The sequence below is a fragment of the Chroicocephalus ridibundus genome, chromosome 6 (assembly GCF_963924245.1).
Source record: "Chroicocephalus ridibundus chromosome 6, bChrRid1.1, whole genome shotgun sequence".
Classification (NCBI taxonomy): domain Eukaryota; kingdom Metazoa; phylum Chordata; class Aves; order Charadriiformes; family Laridae; genus Chroicocephalus; species Chroicocephalus ridibundus.
Window position 1 is genome coordinate 67,232,022 of NC_086289.1, and position 16,793 is coordinate 67,248,814.

Sequence of the window (16,793 nt, forward strand, 5' to 3'; positions counted from 1 at the left end):
CATGAGCAGCATCCCTCGCGGCTGGGGACAGAGGAACCTTTGGGCTGCTCATTGGAGCTGGTATTCTGGGGAGGGCAGGGGGCTCTGGGACCTGAGAGCTGCTCAGGGTCTCTGTACAGTGTGTTTGAGTGTGGTCATGGCACCTGGGTTATGTGAACATCACTCCCACATCCAGACCACACAGTTATGACTAAAGCAAAAACTTCCATGCAAATTCATTAGGCTGCCATGAAGCTCCCATAATTTTTTTAAGAGTTTGTTGCTGTAAATCCCTTTTAGGCATAATGTTCCCATTGGGTCAGATCCCAGACCAAGATGTTCCTGTGATGAGGCTTAAGCCCAGCATCACCACTGGCCCTTTTCATTATAAAGACATTTGTCTGAAGTATCCAGTTAACTACGGCTACAAAGCCAAAATATCTGGCTTGCACTATATGAGGAAGTTCATATTTCACGGCATGATTACAACATTCCTGAAGGCTATATGCATCTAAAATATGATATCATACAAAGAGCGTGCAAAATATGCCTTTCTTTTTCTCTGCCTTTCATTTCACATATAGGTAACACTGCAACCTAACTTAGCTAAGCCACTGGAATAATGACAATTATGTGTTTTTATCGAACAGGAGTTTTAGCAATTCCATAAAAAGACAAATCATATAAACAGAACATATATGTGCAGAGATTAGATACACAGTAAATAATAATAATTTATATATTTATCTTTACAGTTATGAGAATTTAAATATTCATCTTTTTCATGCTCATTAAGCTCTTTTAGAAAGTTTCTTTCTTTCCCGCTAACCTCCACGCCATTTCTACAGAGACCCGTTACTACGTGACTGTTCCTTGGTTAGAAGACTGAAGGGCAGTCGCAGACACTAAAATACCACATCCGAGTTTTGTGGTACTTACTCTCCTATAGCCATACTGGTTTTACAGTCTAGACCTACCATGGCCTTCTGACTAGGAATACGTTTTGGTAGGGTAGTTTTGTTACTTGTGAAGAAAGGAATACTTAGATGTATTACTTTATACAAGATTTAGGAAAAAACCCTAAACAATCCAACCCCAAAACCAACCAACCAACTACTTTTGTTTTTAAACTTACCTCATCAATACGTCCAACAGCTCCAAAGATCTTTGCTGTTTGCCCAATCAAACTCGGAAAATTCTCACCAATTTCTTTCAGCATCGGAAGAAAAGTGGCTAAGGCTGTTGGTTCATAGCCTGCTATTTCTGTAAGTATGGTTAGAATAATGTCACTATGGTTAGGGTCTCTCAAGTGTCCAAATAGAAACGGAATACACTCTTTCAGCACCTATAAAAAAAAATCAGACAGAAGCAAACTGTGAATATATTTTTTAATTGTGAACACGTATAACCAAAAGAGGTACTGTACATTGGGGTGATAAAAATAAAACACTAGAATTTGATTTAGTAAAATAGCCTTCCACCCTTGCTGACCTTTGCACAGAGCTATTGCTGAGGTCAATCAAAGTTCAGTTCAACATATGGAATAAGGGTAAGCTGTAGCCTTGAAATATTGCAGTTATGCATATGTAAGTAAGGAAATGCCCAATTGTTAAAAAAGAACAAAAAAAAAAAAAACACTCACCAAAATATTTCCTTTGCTCTGGGCCAGTCCTATACTTTTTTTTAATTAAAACAACATAGGACTTAGCCTTCCCCAACAATAAATTAAAGTACTAGTAGAAATTTTTGGGTTCTACCGGAAACTAAATAATGTGACAATGTTAATAGCTGGAAGAGAGGGAAAAATAAGAGGCAAGATCCTCACTGCACAAAAAAATGCTTTAGGGAAGTTGTCATGTCTTGTAACACCACAATTTTCAAGAGGCTGAAGGGGTACAGTCCTTAAAATCATCTTACAAACAGGATACCGTGTGTACAACTATTGACTGCATGATTATTTTTTATATAAACACACATGTACACTAATACACCTCTGATTCAGAGAAACTGTTGCATCTGTGTAAAAGACATTTCAACACAGAAATGGAGTATAAAGTGCCTCGTTCTTCTGGTTGTTTTTTTGGTTTTTTGGTTTGTTTTTGGTTTTTTTTTTTTGAGGGTCATCAGTTTTAGCAAGACGATACCTATCGCTCTGGCAAAACACTGCAGGTGGGTGGCTGAATAAATTGTTGTAGTAGTAGTAAATGATAATGTTATAGTAATAATAAATGATAATGATAGTAATAATGATACCACAAAGCAACGCCAGCACGGAGCCCCACAACAGCCAGTGGTGCACCCCAGCCTCCTCCAGCTGACAAGTCGTTGCTTCTGAAAGGATCTCTATTTCATCTGGGACTACGTATTATGACAAAGTTTCCTTGGCTACCCGGGGAAAGATACTAACTACTGTTGACTCTTCTTTTCCAAAGACTTTATGAATTTCATAAATTCACAAAGCAGGTAGTAGTTTTGTGCCTTTTTCTAGTGCACTGGGTGCTGTCGATGACATGCTATTTGCAAATCATGATATATTTTGCCTTAATTAACATACATCTCACTCCCAATCAATTCCTTACTAATTTTTATTTTCCTTGACATGTAATTTAATACATTTCATATATTCTGACGGAAACGTAGTTAAGCGAATTCATGCTCAGCTGACAGAAAAAGAGCCAAAAAAGTAGAAAACTGGTTTAACACAAACATTTTGGTCCAGCAGAGTCATTGTTATGTTCTCTTTATGATTAGATGGAAAATTTGGAATGAAATTAAAGAATTCATGGGGAATTATCGTAGGAAAGCACTGTCATGCATGTTATGGGACTCCTCACTGTTCGGAGAGCAGCTAGCAGACAGACTGTGCCAAGTCATCTGAAACAAATAAACTCCTCCAAAAGGAGGTGCAGCATTTAGCAGTAAGATCTTCCAAAGATGGTTTTACCCCCAGTTCTTTCTTCCTAGCCACAATCTGGAAGAGCCTGAGGAGGTGGTGTTGTTCGGCTTGATCCAGCTGAGCCATCAGTGCCACCAGCTCCCTCAGATGGGGGTTTATTGGCTGCGGTTGCTTCTCATACAGAGCAGGCAGGACACGCAGCAGCATCGAGTTCCCTAAAACGGAGCAAATGAGAGGCCAGTGACTCAACGTATGTCCCTATCCCACAGCAAGAGATAACTCTAGAAAAATCAGCACACCCCTGGAGACACCAGTTTTCAAGAATCATCAGTACAAATACAGGGAGGCATAAAACACACTGTAGAAAAATATATACTAGGCCAAGAAGGTAAATAAATAACTTAAGTAGAACAAATCATTGCGGGTATAGCAACGTAGGTGTAAAAAGAAAAAAAAAAAAAAAAGAAAATCCTATTAATTAGAATTTTCATCCTGAAGTACAATATCATGAGAAGGCTGCTTAATGAGCTTTCAGATTTGGATGGTACTCTGTTGACTCCTAGACCAAACTAAGTGTGATTTAAATTAAAAAAAAAAAAAGGAAAAAGAAAAAAAGAAAGCTAGAAAACACATAAAAGCTATATTTCTCCTTTGTTGAGATTCAGACTTTCAAATTAAATAAGCAGCATATGGAAAGAATAGCTGGTTATTAAGAGAACTAAACATGCATGACAGTAAATTTGAACATAAATAGTTAAGGATGCCATTTCCAGGAATAGAAAGGAGACAGAGAGAGTCAACTGCAGACAAAGATATGCAAAACCCTCTCTCACACATTTTCTTAAGATGTCTGTGCATAATTCAATTTGAAGCCCAGGCTCATACCAAAATATATAACTTCACGTTGCTGTACATGCCTGCCTCGATATATTTAAGTTTCACTTGAACAACATATGGAAAACATCTGCCTATTGCAATGTAGTATGGCTCCTTTTGTAAACCCTTGAAAGTCCTTAAGGTCTCTTTGGATTTGGTTTCCAATAGGAACTAGCTTTCTGGCCTGCTGCTTTTTCTCCCATTTAAATCTGAACTTTGTAATTTTGGAAGATAAGCATGTCACTTCATGGATGGTAGAAAAAAAAGGATATATGGGTCAGACTGGACCACATCGTGCTCTCGCCAGATACAGAAAATGCACCCCAAGACACTGTTAGGTCTTGCAACATCACCTCTGAGCCAAGTAACTAACATATAATTCATTGCAGGTTCAGACAACTTTTAGTCGAACAGCTTGTAATGATCCCTAAGCGGTCCTTATGGTTGGGAGGAGTGCCTCCGCGCTGTTCAGCCAGCCACACTTCTGCATCCTATCCTGAAACATTTCTTCTGCTTGAAGAATAGTTGGCTTCCAACAATTAGCTATCCTCCTCCTCCTCCTCCATACAGACGCTTGCTGTAAAGGCAAGGCTCAGACCCCACCCCTAGTCCCATGGACATGGCAAATTTCTGTCTTGTTCTGTTCTATGTACAAAGCACAAAGGCCAGTTACAAAGGAAAGATATTTGCTGATGAATTACCCCAAACACATTAGCAAGCTGTTCAGTTCTGGCCATTTTCTAGCCACATTCTTTGTGCAAATCTCTTCCTGATGTTACAAGGGAATCTGTATAAAAACTGTCACCCCTTTTACAAGTGTCACTAATGTACCGTGGGATTTATGCAAAGCACTTATTCACGCAAAATTAGAACCAAAATGGTGAGAGAATGCATTTACTTGAACTTTTTCTAGACTCACATCTGAGTTTGAAATTGAAAAATTTTATAACTGAATACCCTAAAATTATTTCCTTCTCTGGATAACTTAGTGCTTAGAAAAATAAGTCCTTTCTTTGCACTTGCACACGTTTAGTTTCCACTGGGAGTTTTCTGCTTATATGGAGCAGAGCCCTGAAACTCCAGTTAAATTTCAGCAACGGTAACAATCGCAAAAGAGGAAATTCCCATGTTCCTGGACGGGCAACATTCATTGTCTGTAAAAGTGTCAAGGGAAGGAATTCAGCAGAGGCGAATGAAAACTATCAGCTTTAAATGAGGAAAGACAGCCACGGACCTGAGACATTCTATTGCCTAAGCTGGGATATCACAGATAGAAAGGTATCCAGAAACTAAGACTAATTATTCAATCCGAGAAAACAACCATTTTAAGTATCAGCTGTATTACAGGAGTGATGTAATTTGACATGACACAACATGATGGATTGCAGCCATGAAACTACTCTGAACAAAAATACTTTGTACAAACGTAAATTTGGGCAGTTTCCTACAGCAAACATTGCAGGGTTTATAGTCACTAACCAAGATAAATGAAAAACAAAGGCAATTTGGAAGCCCATCACTTTCGAGCGATACTTAAAAGACCTCACTGACATGCAATTGCTTTAATTGAATAACCTGCGTATACAAACTTGTAAACAATCCAAGCAGATACCACAGGTCGTGTCTGTTCTTCATATAACTCAAGAAAGGTCATGAAGCACAAGCCAATTAGCAATTTTCTTGTATCTTCATGTTTTGAGTTAGCTCTAGGTACCTCTTGCCGTTTGTTTGCCACACCTTTTCAATTTCTAAGGGATTTACGCACATGCAGCTCACTAACCTTTCAATACTCGGAGCTCAAGCAGTCAGAGGCGATATTGTGCCCCTTCCCAAGTAATTAACTTTTTTCAATCTCCCTTGATCTATCTCAGTCTAAATAAAGTGCCTGAAAAATATGTTTGTTGACTGAGAATGGAAAAACATTATACACAACTCCTTAATTACCTTCTTTCCCTCTTCCTTCCCCTACCAACCTTACCCCCAGTACTTTCCAGATCAGATTTTCTCAGACTTTCCAAGCAGACCACACACTGGGAATTATGCAATTCAGGCAGAGACTAACGTACAGTTGGGGACACTCTTTGCTTTGCACGGCGGGCTGTGAGTCAGGCAGGGAGGAGGCACATAGGGCAGGAGCAACCCCAGCCATGGTCTGTGATGGTGCCAGCCCGCCCCAGATGCCCCGGGCACGCTTCGGCCATGCTCCCTGCACACACGAATTGCAAAAGTTGCCTTGTGCTCGATCTCTGCTCTGCCCAACCCGGCAGCACAGAGACTTTGGGAGGAAGAAAAAAAGAAGGAAAAAAAAAACAAAAAAAAAAGACCCTGTTGGCACACTGCAAATGTAAGATGGACAGAAGGAGCTCTCGAAGCTATACAGCGGTGTTTTGACATTCACTCCAAATTGAGTATTCAAAGATAAAAGCCCATACAGCAAGACTAATTTTTTTCCCCAGGATTACTCGAGTTAGGCACATACCTCTCTGAAAATGTTCACCTCTAATTTACCAAACTTTTGAGTTTACTAGTACACTGCTTCAATGTTACTATCTATTATTTGTGTTTGCAGGAGAGCAGCTGGAAGCCCCATGATGGCAGGAACACCCATATATACATACGGCGAAACAAGGAGCATAGGAATAGAATTCTAGAATCCTTTTGGTTAGAAAAGACCTTTAAAATTACCAAGTCCAACTGTTAACCTAACGCTGCCAAGTTACCACTAAACCACGTCCCCAGACACCACATCTACACGTCTTTTAAATACCTCCAGGGCTGGCGACTCCACCACTTCCCTGGGCAGCCTGTTCCAATGCCTGACAACCCTTTCAGTGAAGAAGTTTTTTCCAATATCCGTCCTAAACCTCCCCTGGCACAACCTGAGGACGTTTCTTCTTGTCCTATTGCTTGTTACTTGGGTAAAGAGGCTGAATCCCCCCCACTGCCCCCTCCTTTTGGGTAGTTGTAGATAGCAAGAAGGTCTCCCCTCAGCCTCCTTTTCTCCAGGCTGAACAACCCCAGCTCCCTCAGCTGCTCCTCACAGGACTTGTGCTCCAGACCCCTCACCAGCTTCGTTGCCCTTCTCTGGACACGCTCCAGCACCTCAATGTCTTTTCTGTGGTGAGAGACCCAAAACTGGACACAGCACTCGAGGTGGGGCCTCTCCGGTGCTGAGTACAGGGGGATGATCACTGCCCTAGTCCTGCTGGCCACACTGTTCCTGATACAGGCCAGGATGCTGTTGGCCGCCTTGGCCACCTGGGCACACTGCTGGCTCCTATTCAGCTGGCTGTCAAACAACACGCCCCCAGGTCCTTTTCTGCCAGGCAGCTCTCCAGACACTCCTCCCCCAAGCCTGTAGCACTGCCTGGGGCTGTTGTGACCCAAGTGCCCAGCAATAAGGGGCTAAACCAGAGACTCAAATAGAAAGGGAACACAGATTGCAAGTTAGGTGCAATTATATAGGGGTTTTTTGCTATTCTCTGAATATTTCATAGCCGATATATAATTTGTACCATATTACCCCAAATCTCACCTAAGCAATGCATCTCTGAAATAATTAATGGCCCATTGAACTGATGAGCCTCCCAGAATTTAAAACAGATTAAGAACAACAACAATACTTAGAACTAGATTAATGTCTAATCCAAGAGTGCCTTGCTTTGTTTTTTCGAAGTTAACAGAAACAACTCTAATCACGCAGCTACTAATCTACACGTTCCCGAAACAAGACACTAGCAATAACGTATTATCCACATATAATTATGATGTTGTTATTGATAATTAGGGCTAGAAAAGCAAAACTCTAACAAGCTGTCTTTATGAGCTCTCCTTCATCGCTTAAAGCAGTAAACTGCTAGTATATAATAGAAGTTTTTGTACATAACTACCAAAAAAGTCGCAATATTTAGGTTAAACCATACACGTGTATCCAAACCAACTCCAGGTACGTTTATTTTTCTACCAACCCCCTCCAGAGTACTGGCACATACCAACTACAAAATGAGTTTGCAAAGAACACTTTCCTTTCCACAAAGAGCACAGAACAATATAACCAACGCAGCCAGTGCTTGTAGGCAGCAAACTCCAAGCGATTTCATCCCCCGCTCTCACCCTCGCATCGCTGCACGTTGCAGCAATCTGCTCTCAGAAGGGGAATCGGCCGCTCGCAAGAGCAGCTTCCCCCGTTTCTTCCCCTCCACGAGTCAGTACATCTTCCCCCCAGCGCAAACCTGGAAGGCTGGAATTGAGCAAGCTGCACGCCCCCTTCTCCTCCCGGCCAAAACCAACAGTCAGAAGTGCTCTTATTACAACACTGGCACGAGCATTGCTCATTCATTCAAGCCGAGGCGCTCGGAGCATTTATTAGGGGCTCGCTGCGTCTCACTCGCAGTCTTGTCTCTGCTGACGTCTGACTTAGACTCTAGCTCCAGACAGCCCAGCTATTTGCAGGAAGCAGCTAGAGAATGCGGCCCCAAGAAATACTTTCTCTGCTTACGCTGTTCTGTGTTTTCAGGGCTTCTGTTTCTGTTCTGGATGAAGATGATGACTATGATCTCATGTATGTGAATCTGGATAATGAAATTGAAGGTCCAGTTCTTGGCACTGAGGAAAGTAAGTAGATTTAAACTAAATTTGTGTTAAGTGCAGAATTGCATTCTCTGTTGCCTAGCTCTTGTAGCAGTTATTATTACAAACATAATTTATTTTTTTTCAGAGGAAGAAGCATGTGCTTGAACCAGTAGATTATTATGGACAGCAAATGCTAAAGCACTTGGATGGCATGCCTCAAAATTTGCTTTATACTCTTTTATTTTTCAGTTTTCCTGCAAAAGACTGCTGATGACACTTAGTTTTAGAATTGCTATAATACACACTATTTTACTTTTCTGTTTTCATATAGAGGGAAACACACTAACATTCTAAAGCACATAAGCCTTGCACAGAGCCAGATTTTGTCCTTCTGTTTGAAACTGTAAGTACAAAGGAATAGCAAAGCAACATCTGTATCTTCCATTCCAGCTATTTCGTGCGACTGCCAGCGAGAGCACACTGAGTGGGACAAGCTCTTCATCATGCTTGAGAACTCGCAGATGAAAGAGAACATGATGCTGCAGGCGATGGATGAGATGCTGAAGGTGGACCTGCAGACCCTGAAAGCAGAGCTGAGCCAGCTCACCACCAACCTTGCAGGCACCTTCACCACCATGGTTGAGAAAGTCACCTCCCACATTGTGTCACGGGTAGAGCAGGCACTCGTGAGGAACAGTGACCAAGCTGAAGAAGCCAAGAGGCTTCAAGAGTCTGAGCAAGGGAAGGTTCTTGAGCACGTTCTGCTGCTAAGCCACAATGTGTCCAGCAGGCTCGGGCAACTGGAGAGCGCTTGGCTGAGGAGGTCTGAGGCGGAGGCTCAGGAGACAGCTTTTCAGCAGGATAAATTCAGTCCCACCAGAGGAGACAATCTCATTTTGAACTCTCTGTGGAAAGAGCTACAGCAAACCAGAGCTGAACTGAAGGCATCACAGAAATGGGCAGCTCAGCACCTACTGCCAGCAGGTAAGTCCACATGCGCTATACTTTATCAGAGAGCTCTCTTTGGAGGGCCTGTCCAAACAGACTTCCTAAAAACAATCCTTTTAAGCACCTTCCTCCGCATATGACTCCAAAGCAGTCTTATGAACAGCACAACAGCTTTGAGCAGTCTGTACGTACAGGGAGGAAACCCATTAACTCTTCTCAAAAAAATAGGCGCTGAGCTTTTCAAGCGTGGGATCAAAGAAGGGTTTAATCAAAGTCCTTACACAGGGTAAAGCAGCCACCCAGCTAGGATCCCACCTCCTGCAGGCTCTCCCAGATCAAAACGGTCAGAGAGCAGCAAACATATTTTAAAAATACAATTTATGTTCTCTTACCTTTTACCTTCCCAGCTGGTTACTCCTACACATATGCACTACTCACTGAGCTCTCCTATTCTCTTCATGCATGTACCCACTCCTCCCTCTTCCTAAACCAAGTGCTGTCGTCTTCTCACCAACTCCAACTGCCCAAGAGCAGAGCTAGATCTGAGGACACGCCGTTGATGTCAATGGGCTAAGCACGCTTCCTGCAGCAGGGAGGGCACATCCACTGCGTGTAACTGTCAGGACAGAGTATTTCCTGAAGCATGGAAAAATTTGTAACTCTGTGTTATTGTTGGGGTTTTTATTTTCCTTTCCAAAATGTTTGCATTGGTCAGCAAGCAAGGTGGCCATAGAAAGATGAGCTCATAACTCAAATTTAAGGGCAAGAAGGAACAAATTTCAGGATAAGAGGAAATGGCCTCAAGTTTTGCCAAGGGGGGTTTAGATTGGATATGAGGAAAAATTTCTTTACCGAAAGGGTTATCAAACATTGGAACAGGCTGCCCAGGGAAGTGGTGGAGTCGTCATCCCTGGAAGTATTTAAAAGATGTGTGGATGTGGTGCTGCAGGACACGCTTTAGTGGTGGACTTGGCAGTGTTAGGTTAATGGTTGGACTGGATGATCTTGAAGGTCTCTTCCAACCAAAACGATTCTATGATTCTAAATTTCATGACAGTTCTTCTGTGCACTATAATGTGACACCCAAAAAGCAGCTACAGCAACTTGGGTGTTGCAGAACAGACCACCATCTATTTAAAATGTGGGTGCAAAATTGATACATGCACAACGTAGCTATGTGGAACATAACGCTGCCTACCAGATAGCTATCACTGAGTGTCTTATAAATATTGACATGTCTTTAATGACCATATTTTCCACAAATATAAGTTACTGCAGCTTAAAAACCCAACAGAAATCTACACGCACAGAATCCCATGGCTGCGCGCAAATAAGTGGTTAGACCAGCCTTGTCTGTGACCCTTAGCAGCACCACTGGCATGAGCCCTTGCACCAGTGAGCAAGGGGAGCGCTTCTTGTAACTGCCAAAGCAAAGGCTACAACTTACCGAAGCCTATTAAGACACAAACACAGCATAACAACAGTTTACACCAAAGCGTTTCACAATCTAAAATGACCCTATCCTTTCACGTAGGGCATGGATTCAGCTTTATAAATAAATTGCTTTTACTCCTTCATTTATCACAACACTTTAGTAATCTTTGTGTACTGGGAGTAGATCTTACAGTATATTCCTTTTTTCCCTGAACGTGTGAACCTTGCCTTCCAGAAAGCATGATCTCATACTTTATCTTGCTCGTGTAACATGGCCAGCCTCTCAGCCCATTCCTCTGCACTAGGTGAGAGTAAAAAACTTGATCAACATTAATGATCTCAGTCTCATCAGTGGAAATCCGGATTATTTCCACAGGTTCCCACATGGTTTTATATAAAGTGTTCTTATTTTTTAATTTAAAAGATACATTTTAAGTACTTCCAGAGTCTCTCTCTGGAAATCTTTTTTCAAGGGAATTTTTAGCAACAGACTTTAATTTCTCACATCTTGAGTTACTGCCAGCCATACTCTTGAGGGATTTTCTAATCACACTTTTTGTTCTTCAGTGAGGCTGTTTTTAATTTTGCTTAGGCCTTGATAATAAAGCCTGAAAGCTTGCTAATTAAAAGCTTTTTCACAATATAGCGTTCCTAAGTAGCATTTTAAGGAGTACCCCCAGCAGTTGCTCACTGCTCCTGCCCCTCCTCAAAAGGGCCAATGAAGAAATGTAAAATCTGCTCAAAGTTGAAAGGAAGCAGCCTGTGAAATAACACAGCACCACAGTCCTGGAGGACACAAAGAGTCCTTCATTCACTGAAGCAGAAATTTCCGCACACGTTTTAGACATTTTAGATCCTCTAGCTTGTTTAAACAGGAAATGAACCAGCTTAATTGTAGAAGGGGGCTGCTTTTTCCTCTATGTTGCTTAGAATATTAAGTTATATATGCCTAGGGAACAGCACATAGAATACCAAAAATGGCTTGGGTTTAGTGATCATCAGTTACTTTTCTGAGTTTCATAAATTGCTGCTAGTGCTTTTAACTAAACTGATTTCTATTATCAACATGTTGATTAATTGGAGATGAGAGATGAACTGTTTTTAAAATGTCACTCATCTTACACATTTCCCATGTTTAACCAGTGCACACGGAAGTTACTGACCAAGACCCCTAAAGGCAGGGTCAGGAAAAGGAGTCATTAAAATAAACAAACACATCTCAGCAAGCTTCTGCCAATGCTCCCTGCCCCTGCTTTTCAGTAGCCCCTGTCCCCTTCTCCTCCACTGCCCAGTTACCCATGGGACAACTGCAGGACACTGCGTAACTGCTGATGACACAGCTACCCTGCGGCTCTGTTTCCCCAGCGGCAGCCTGACACTACTACCCCCGGAATGGCACAGAATCTAAAGCTGCCATTTGATAGATCACTGAACCCATCCCCTCACCATAACATTGCTGTTTGCATCACCCCATACTGAAAAAAAAACCATGGAGGCTAAAACAAGACCTCAATGAAACACAGAGAGGACTAACCCCACACAATTACCTAATGTAAAGTGCTAATTTCTCTAGGTGACCCAGCAAAAGAAAAGCTCTCCTGGGAGGCACATCAGAGCAGAAGGCACCTGCCCCGCATAGACCCTTGGGGAAGCCCAACTTCCCAAGGCAAGCACCAGGGCAGATGGGCAGCATTAAGCCTCAACGTCACTTTGCACAGCACAGGACTATACAATACGCTACTTTTGCAGCGAGGGAAGAGACAAACCTTGTGCCTGCAGCCTGATTAGCCCCTAAACCCATTGCCATAGTGTTAGGCAAATTCATCCATCAGATTTGACAGCTTCTTCAAAGCATCCTACATCCCACAGGATGAGCTGAGCTCTCAGATCCCGTTGAGGAGCCCAGTAGTGAGCTTATGTCAGGGGACCTACCTGGTCCTAATGTACAAATAGACCAGTTTTTATTTACCTAACAATCTTTCTAACTTTTTCAGGGTGTGAAACAGCAATTCTATTCCCTATGCGTTCAAAAAAGATATTTGGGAGCGTTCACCCAACTGCTGGAATGACCCTTCACTCCTTTACTGCTTGTATCTGGATCAAGGTGACTGAGGCTTTGGACAAAACTATTGTCTTCTCCTATGGAACCAAGTTCAATCCATATGAAATCCAGCTTTATCTCAGCCGGGAGTCTGTAGTACTTGTTGTTGGCGGTGACCAGCGCAAGTTAGCTGCTAAAAATGTAGTTGTTCCTGGGAAGTGGATACATCTCTGCGGTGCCTGGAGCTCAGAGAATGGATCCGCATCTCTGTGGGTGAAGGGAGAGCTCACAGCCACTGCCTTGGACATCGCCAACGCTCATACCATTCCAGACGGAGGGATTTTGCAGATCGGTCAAGAAAAGAATGGCTGCTGCATTGGAGGTGGATTTGATGAAGCTTTAGCCTTCTCCGGAAAATTAACTGGCTTTAACATGTGGGACAGAGTGCTCAGCGCCAAAGAGATTGCAGCGCAAAGCGGAGAAGATGCGTGCAGCATCAGGGGCAACATCATTGGGTGGGGAGTCACAGAAGTTTTGCCATACGGAGGAGCCCAGTACGTTTCTTAAATTCTGGCAAGGCAGTTTCTGAAGCAGCGAACGTATTTCATGAAAAGCTGAATGACAATACGTACAAGTAAACGGAGCCGTAGGAGCCTGTGTCTCTTGAAATCCCAAGGAAGATTAGCATTGCAAGTTTACAAAATGAGGTACTGTGGAAATGGGATTTGATCTCTGCCTGCTGTTTTGGCAAAACACTGAAAAAAAACACACATCAAGGCATGACATTGAAAAAGCTGTTCCTGAGGTCAGGCGACTGCTGTCTCTCTAGCGTAGTGTTTTTTGATGTATGAGTGCCACTGTGGACATTTTTGAGCTGAACGGTGCTCCTGGCATCCCTGCTGAAACAAACACATTGGGTATCCAGCTGACCAGTCTCTGCAGAACAGACACGAGGCTGCGCATCTTTCCGGTTCCTCCAGTCATTGGTTTTTATAGCGCTGATGTGAATTTTACAGAGGAACCACATAAGCCAAGAAATGTGTTGTTTATTAATCATTGTTAGTAATTTGTAGACTATAACAAAACTAGCTCCTTGTTTAAACTTTATTTATGCCACGGATTGACCTAACATATAAAAGTAATATTCCCCATCATAATCTGATGTTACATTTGGAGAAGATGCAGCTGTATTATATTGTAAATTGACTTTGTATTAATTTTATTGAAATTATTTTTGTAAAGTTGTTCTGTAAATAAAGATACTTTACTAAACTGAAACTTTCCACACTTCTCATGAAACTCTGAAAGTACGTACCAATTGGGAATTTTTCCATGTTTTAAACCGCATAATTTTAGCTGCTCATAGGAAAAGAACATAAATATCAACATCTCATACAGAGACCCTCAGAGGACTGAAATCCAAGCATTAGCCAGAGATGGCTTTAGAGGCCCGTCATGATACCAATCCCTCTTGTGACTGGTGCCATGTGCAAGGATCTGCCAATGTAGGAGTTTTGCCACACGAACATGGTTGACTGTAGAGAAGAGATGCTTTGACGTGCTGACACACATGTTGTGACCTGAGGCTGTGCTAGCATGGAGGCTGAAAGAAGGATTGGTTTTGAGATATCCTCAAATAAAAATTAATCAGTACCCCACGCATAATCCTGTCCACCTGAGAAGGATGTACTTGGTTTTAAGATACATTTAGATATCCAAAGTAACCAACTGTTTGATGCTAACAGGAGGTTCGTACAAGGCAAAACTGATGGCAGCGGCTTTGTTCTCTCACATTCGCAAGCTTATCCAAAATCCAAAAAAACTCATAGGGCTGGACACAGTGCATAAGAAGCAGATGCAGAGAGCCAAGACACAGGTGGTGATTTGTGTGTAGAAAACAGAGCAGAAGTAGACAATGATGAATAGTTATTCTCTGGATATGTAACCATTTATGACAAGAATGATTATTCACTACTTGTTGAAGCCTCTGAACAAGTTATCATGGAGAATGTCTTACTTAAAACAATTCTTATTTCCACTGGAAGCAGCCCACCCTTCTGCTCTATTCACGTGCTTCTCTTTCTCATTCTCTACAGATGTCCTAAGACTGCACTTCAAAAAGTTTCTTGACATGTTGCTGCTATACGTATTCCTGAATACAATGCAGTTACCAGATCCTTCCTTCCATGATACCAAAGTAGTAAGAAAAAGCTATGACAAGGTAATTTCCACTTTACTGCGCCATTCAAGGGGGTTGTGCTTCATACCTAAAGTTATACGATCTGCTCCAAAGTTTAGGCAACATGGTTCATTTAAGGTAAAAATAACTGCTCCAATTGCTAGAATTTTTCCTATTACCCTGCCATAAAAATGCATCTAAATTATAAATGCTTAGTAGTAAGTATGACAAAAATCCCTTACTAAATAATAGGTGCAAGTAACCGTAACTACGGAACAATGAAAGATTACCTCTGCTCATCTGCTGTCAGCCAAACAGCAGACCTTCAGTTAAGAAAAACACTTGAGGCCCCAACATTGTGCAAGGGCAAAAACATTCTCAAATCCTCTTTCCATACAGTGCCCTCCATTAAACGAAAACAAATGTCTGTGAAATGCAGCAGAAAAAGAAAAATCCTCAAAAAGATTACCACAAGTCCTTTCTGGCTGCTGTTCTTACTGTACCTCATACCTGAAATACTTTGTCTTGGAAATAGCCTTTTCCTATCTCTGTTCTGGTTTGGCAGATAACCAAATGCAAAGCCAGTCCTTTCATTCTCACTGACTCAGCTGGAAAACTCTACTCTTTCCAATTGGTTTGCTCTTCTTTTATCACCTCTGTGGCCTAGCAAAGCTTTCCCACAGTCTAGTCCCCTCCTGCCCAACATCACAAGTCACTTCCATCAGCATGCTTCTCTCTTCCCTTCCTAGCATAACTATATTTTTCTTTGTCAACAGCTACTTCTCCTGTTTGGAAAACACCAAGTAAATAGTATTTTGGGGGAGTTTGGCCTCCAAATATGGAAAAGCCACTGCTCTTGCACTGCAAATGTAGAAATGAAGGAGCAAGTGCAAGACATGCATACCTGGAGTATGTTGCCAAGCCCAGTTCTGCTCTCTGACAAGTCTTTGCTGAATGGAAGACACACATCCCTTGCCTGAGCATCTCTGGAAGGTGGAGCAGCCATCAACGACTGCAGGATAGTTTTGCTGCTTTCCCCTGGAAATGGGAATAAATCTGCCTGATCCCTTATGCTGATGGAAGGTGTCAGCACAGGGCCTGTCAGCAACGCAGGCTGACATTTGCATGTTTAGAAGCTGAGTTCATACTAACTGGAACAAAGTAGTTAAACACTCCTTCTAAAGAGCTCTTTTTTAGCTAATAAGATAAGGAACTGATCATGCAGCCAAACAGTTGCCCCAAGTAATCAAAAAACCCAGTTAGCTCTCAAACACTGGCAGGCAACGGGCCAAAGTCTACTATCAGTCTCAGTGGTGCCATGAGGCTGAGCCCTGTCTGTGCAGCACCAGAACAAGGCCCTTTGTCTCCGCACTGCTTTGTAAATCCATCCTTAGCAGCTTATCCTCTTGCTTCCCTTCTCCCTTCAGCAAACACTCAGTCTTTAAGCGCAGTTCTTAGCCTGCTGCAAACCAACCTTTTCATGCCTGAAATACAAATTATATACAGTGCAATTAAGCCACTACTCAAAACAAAGCACTTTGCCTATTCAGAGTGCCCTCTTCCACTCTGGAATTTCCAAACCTGATGTCCACAGCAACATCTGCTGGTAGAATAACATAAATACACAAAAACGAGCAGGAACAGTCACAATGAAACCTTCAATTGTGGGAGTTAACCATTTTTCCTAACCCTATGACTATACCAAAAAACCTGTTTCACTTCATTTATTTCTATTAATAGCACCGCATTACAAGTGGTAAAGCGCAACCGTAACTCATAAATACTAATGTCACAAGTCTTAAAAGAATTATCCATGTGGCTGTGTAAGTTGTTAGCAATGTTCTGTTCTTGGACTCTACTCAATTAGT

General features: G+C 42.1%; 2 protein-coding genes across 9 annotated transcripts in view; one reads left to right on the forward strand and one right to left on the reverse strand.

Annotated features, from left to right (window-relative positions):
- VEPH1 (ventricular zone expressed PH domain containing 1) overlaps positions 1 to 16,793 on the reverse strand; it is a 103,283-nt gene that overhangs the window by 69,567 nt on the left and 16,923 nt on the right. For 7 of the 8 annotated variants that reach the window (XM_063338952.1, XM_063338949.1, XM_063338951.1 and 4 more), the window contains exons 6-7: positions 2,924 to 3,090; positions 1,115 to 1,324 (exon numbers count right to left, since the gene is read on the reverse strand). In XM_063338952.1, coding sequence (XP_063195022.1) covers positions 1,115 to 1,324; positions 2,924 to 3,090 — 377 coding nt within the window. Of the gene's footprint in view, positions 1 to 1,114; positions 1,325 to 2,923; positions 3,091 to 16,793 lie in introns of those variants that run through there. The other variant, XM_063338955.1, reaches the window with a different exon arrangement.
- PTX3 (pentraxin 3) lies at positions 8,110 to 13,879 on the forward strand. The gene is made up of 3 exons (XM_063338877.1): positions 8,110 to 8,365; positions 8,774 to 9,307; positions 12,700 to 13,879. Exons 1-3 carry the CDS (start codon positions 8,218 to 8,220, stop codon positions 13,311 to 13,313), a joined length of 1,296 nt encoding a protein of 431 aa, XP_063194947.1. The 5' UTR covers positions 8,110 to 8,217; the 3' UTR covers positions 13,314 to 13,879.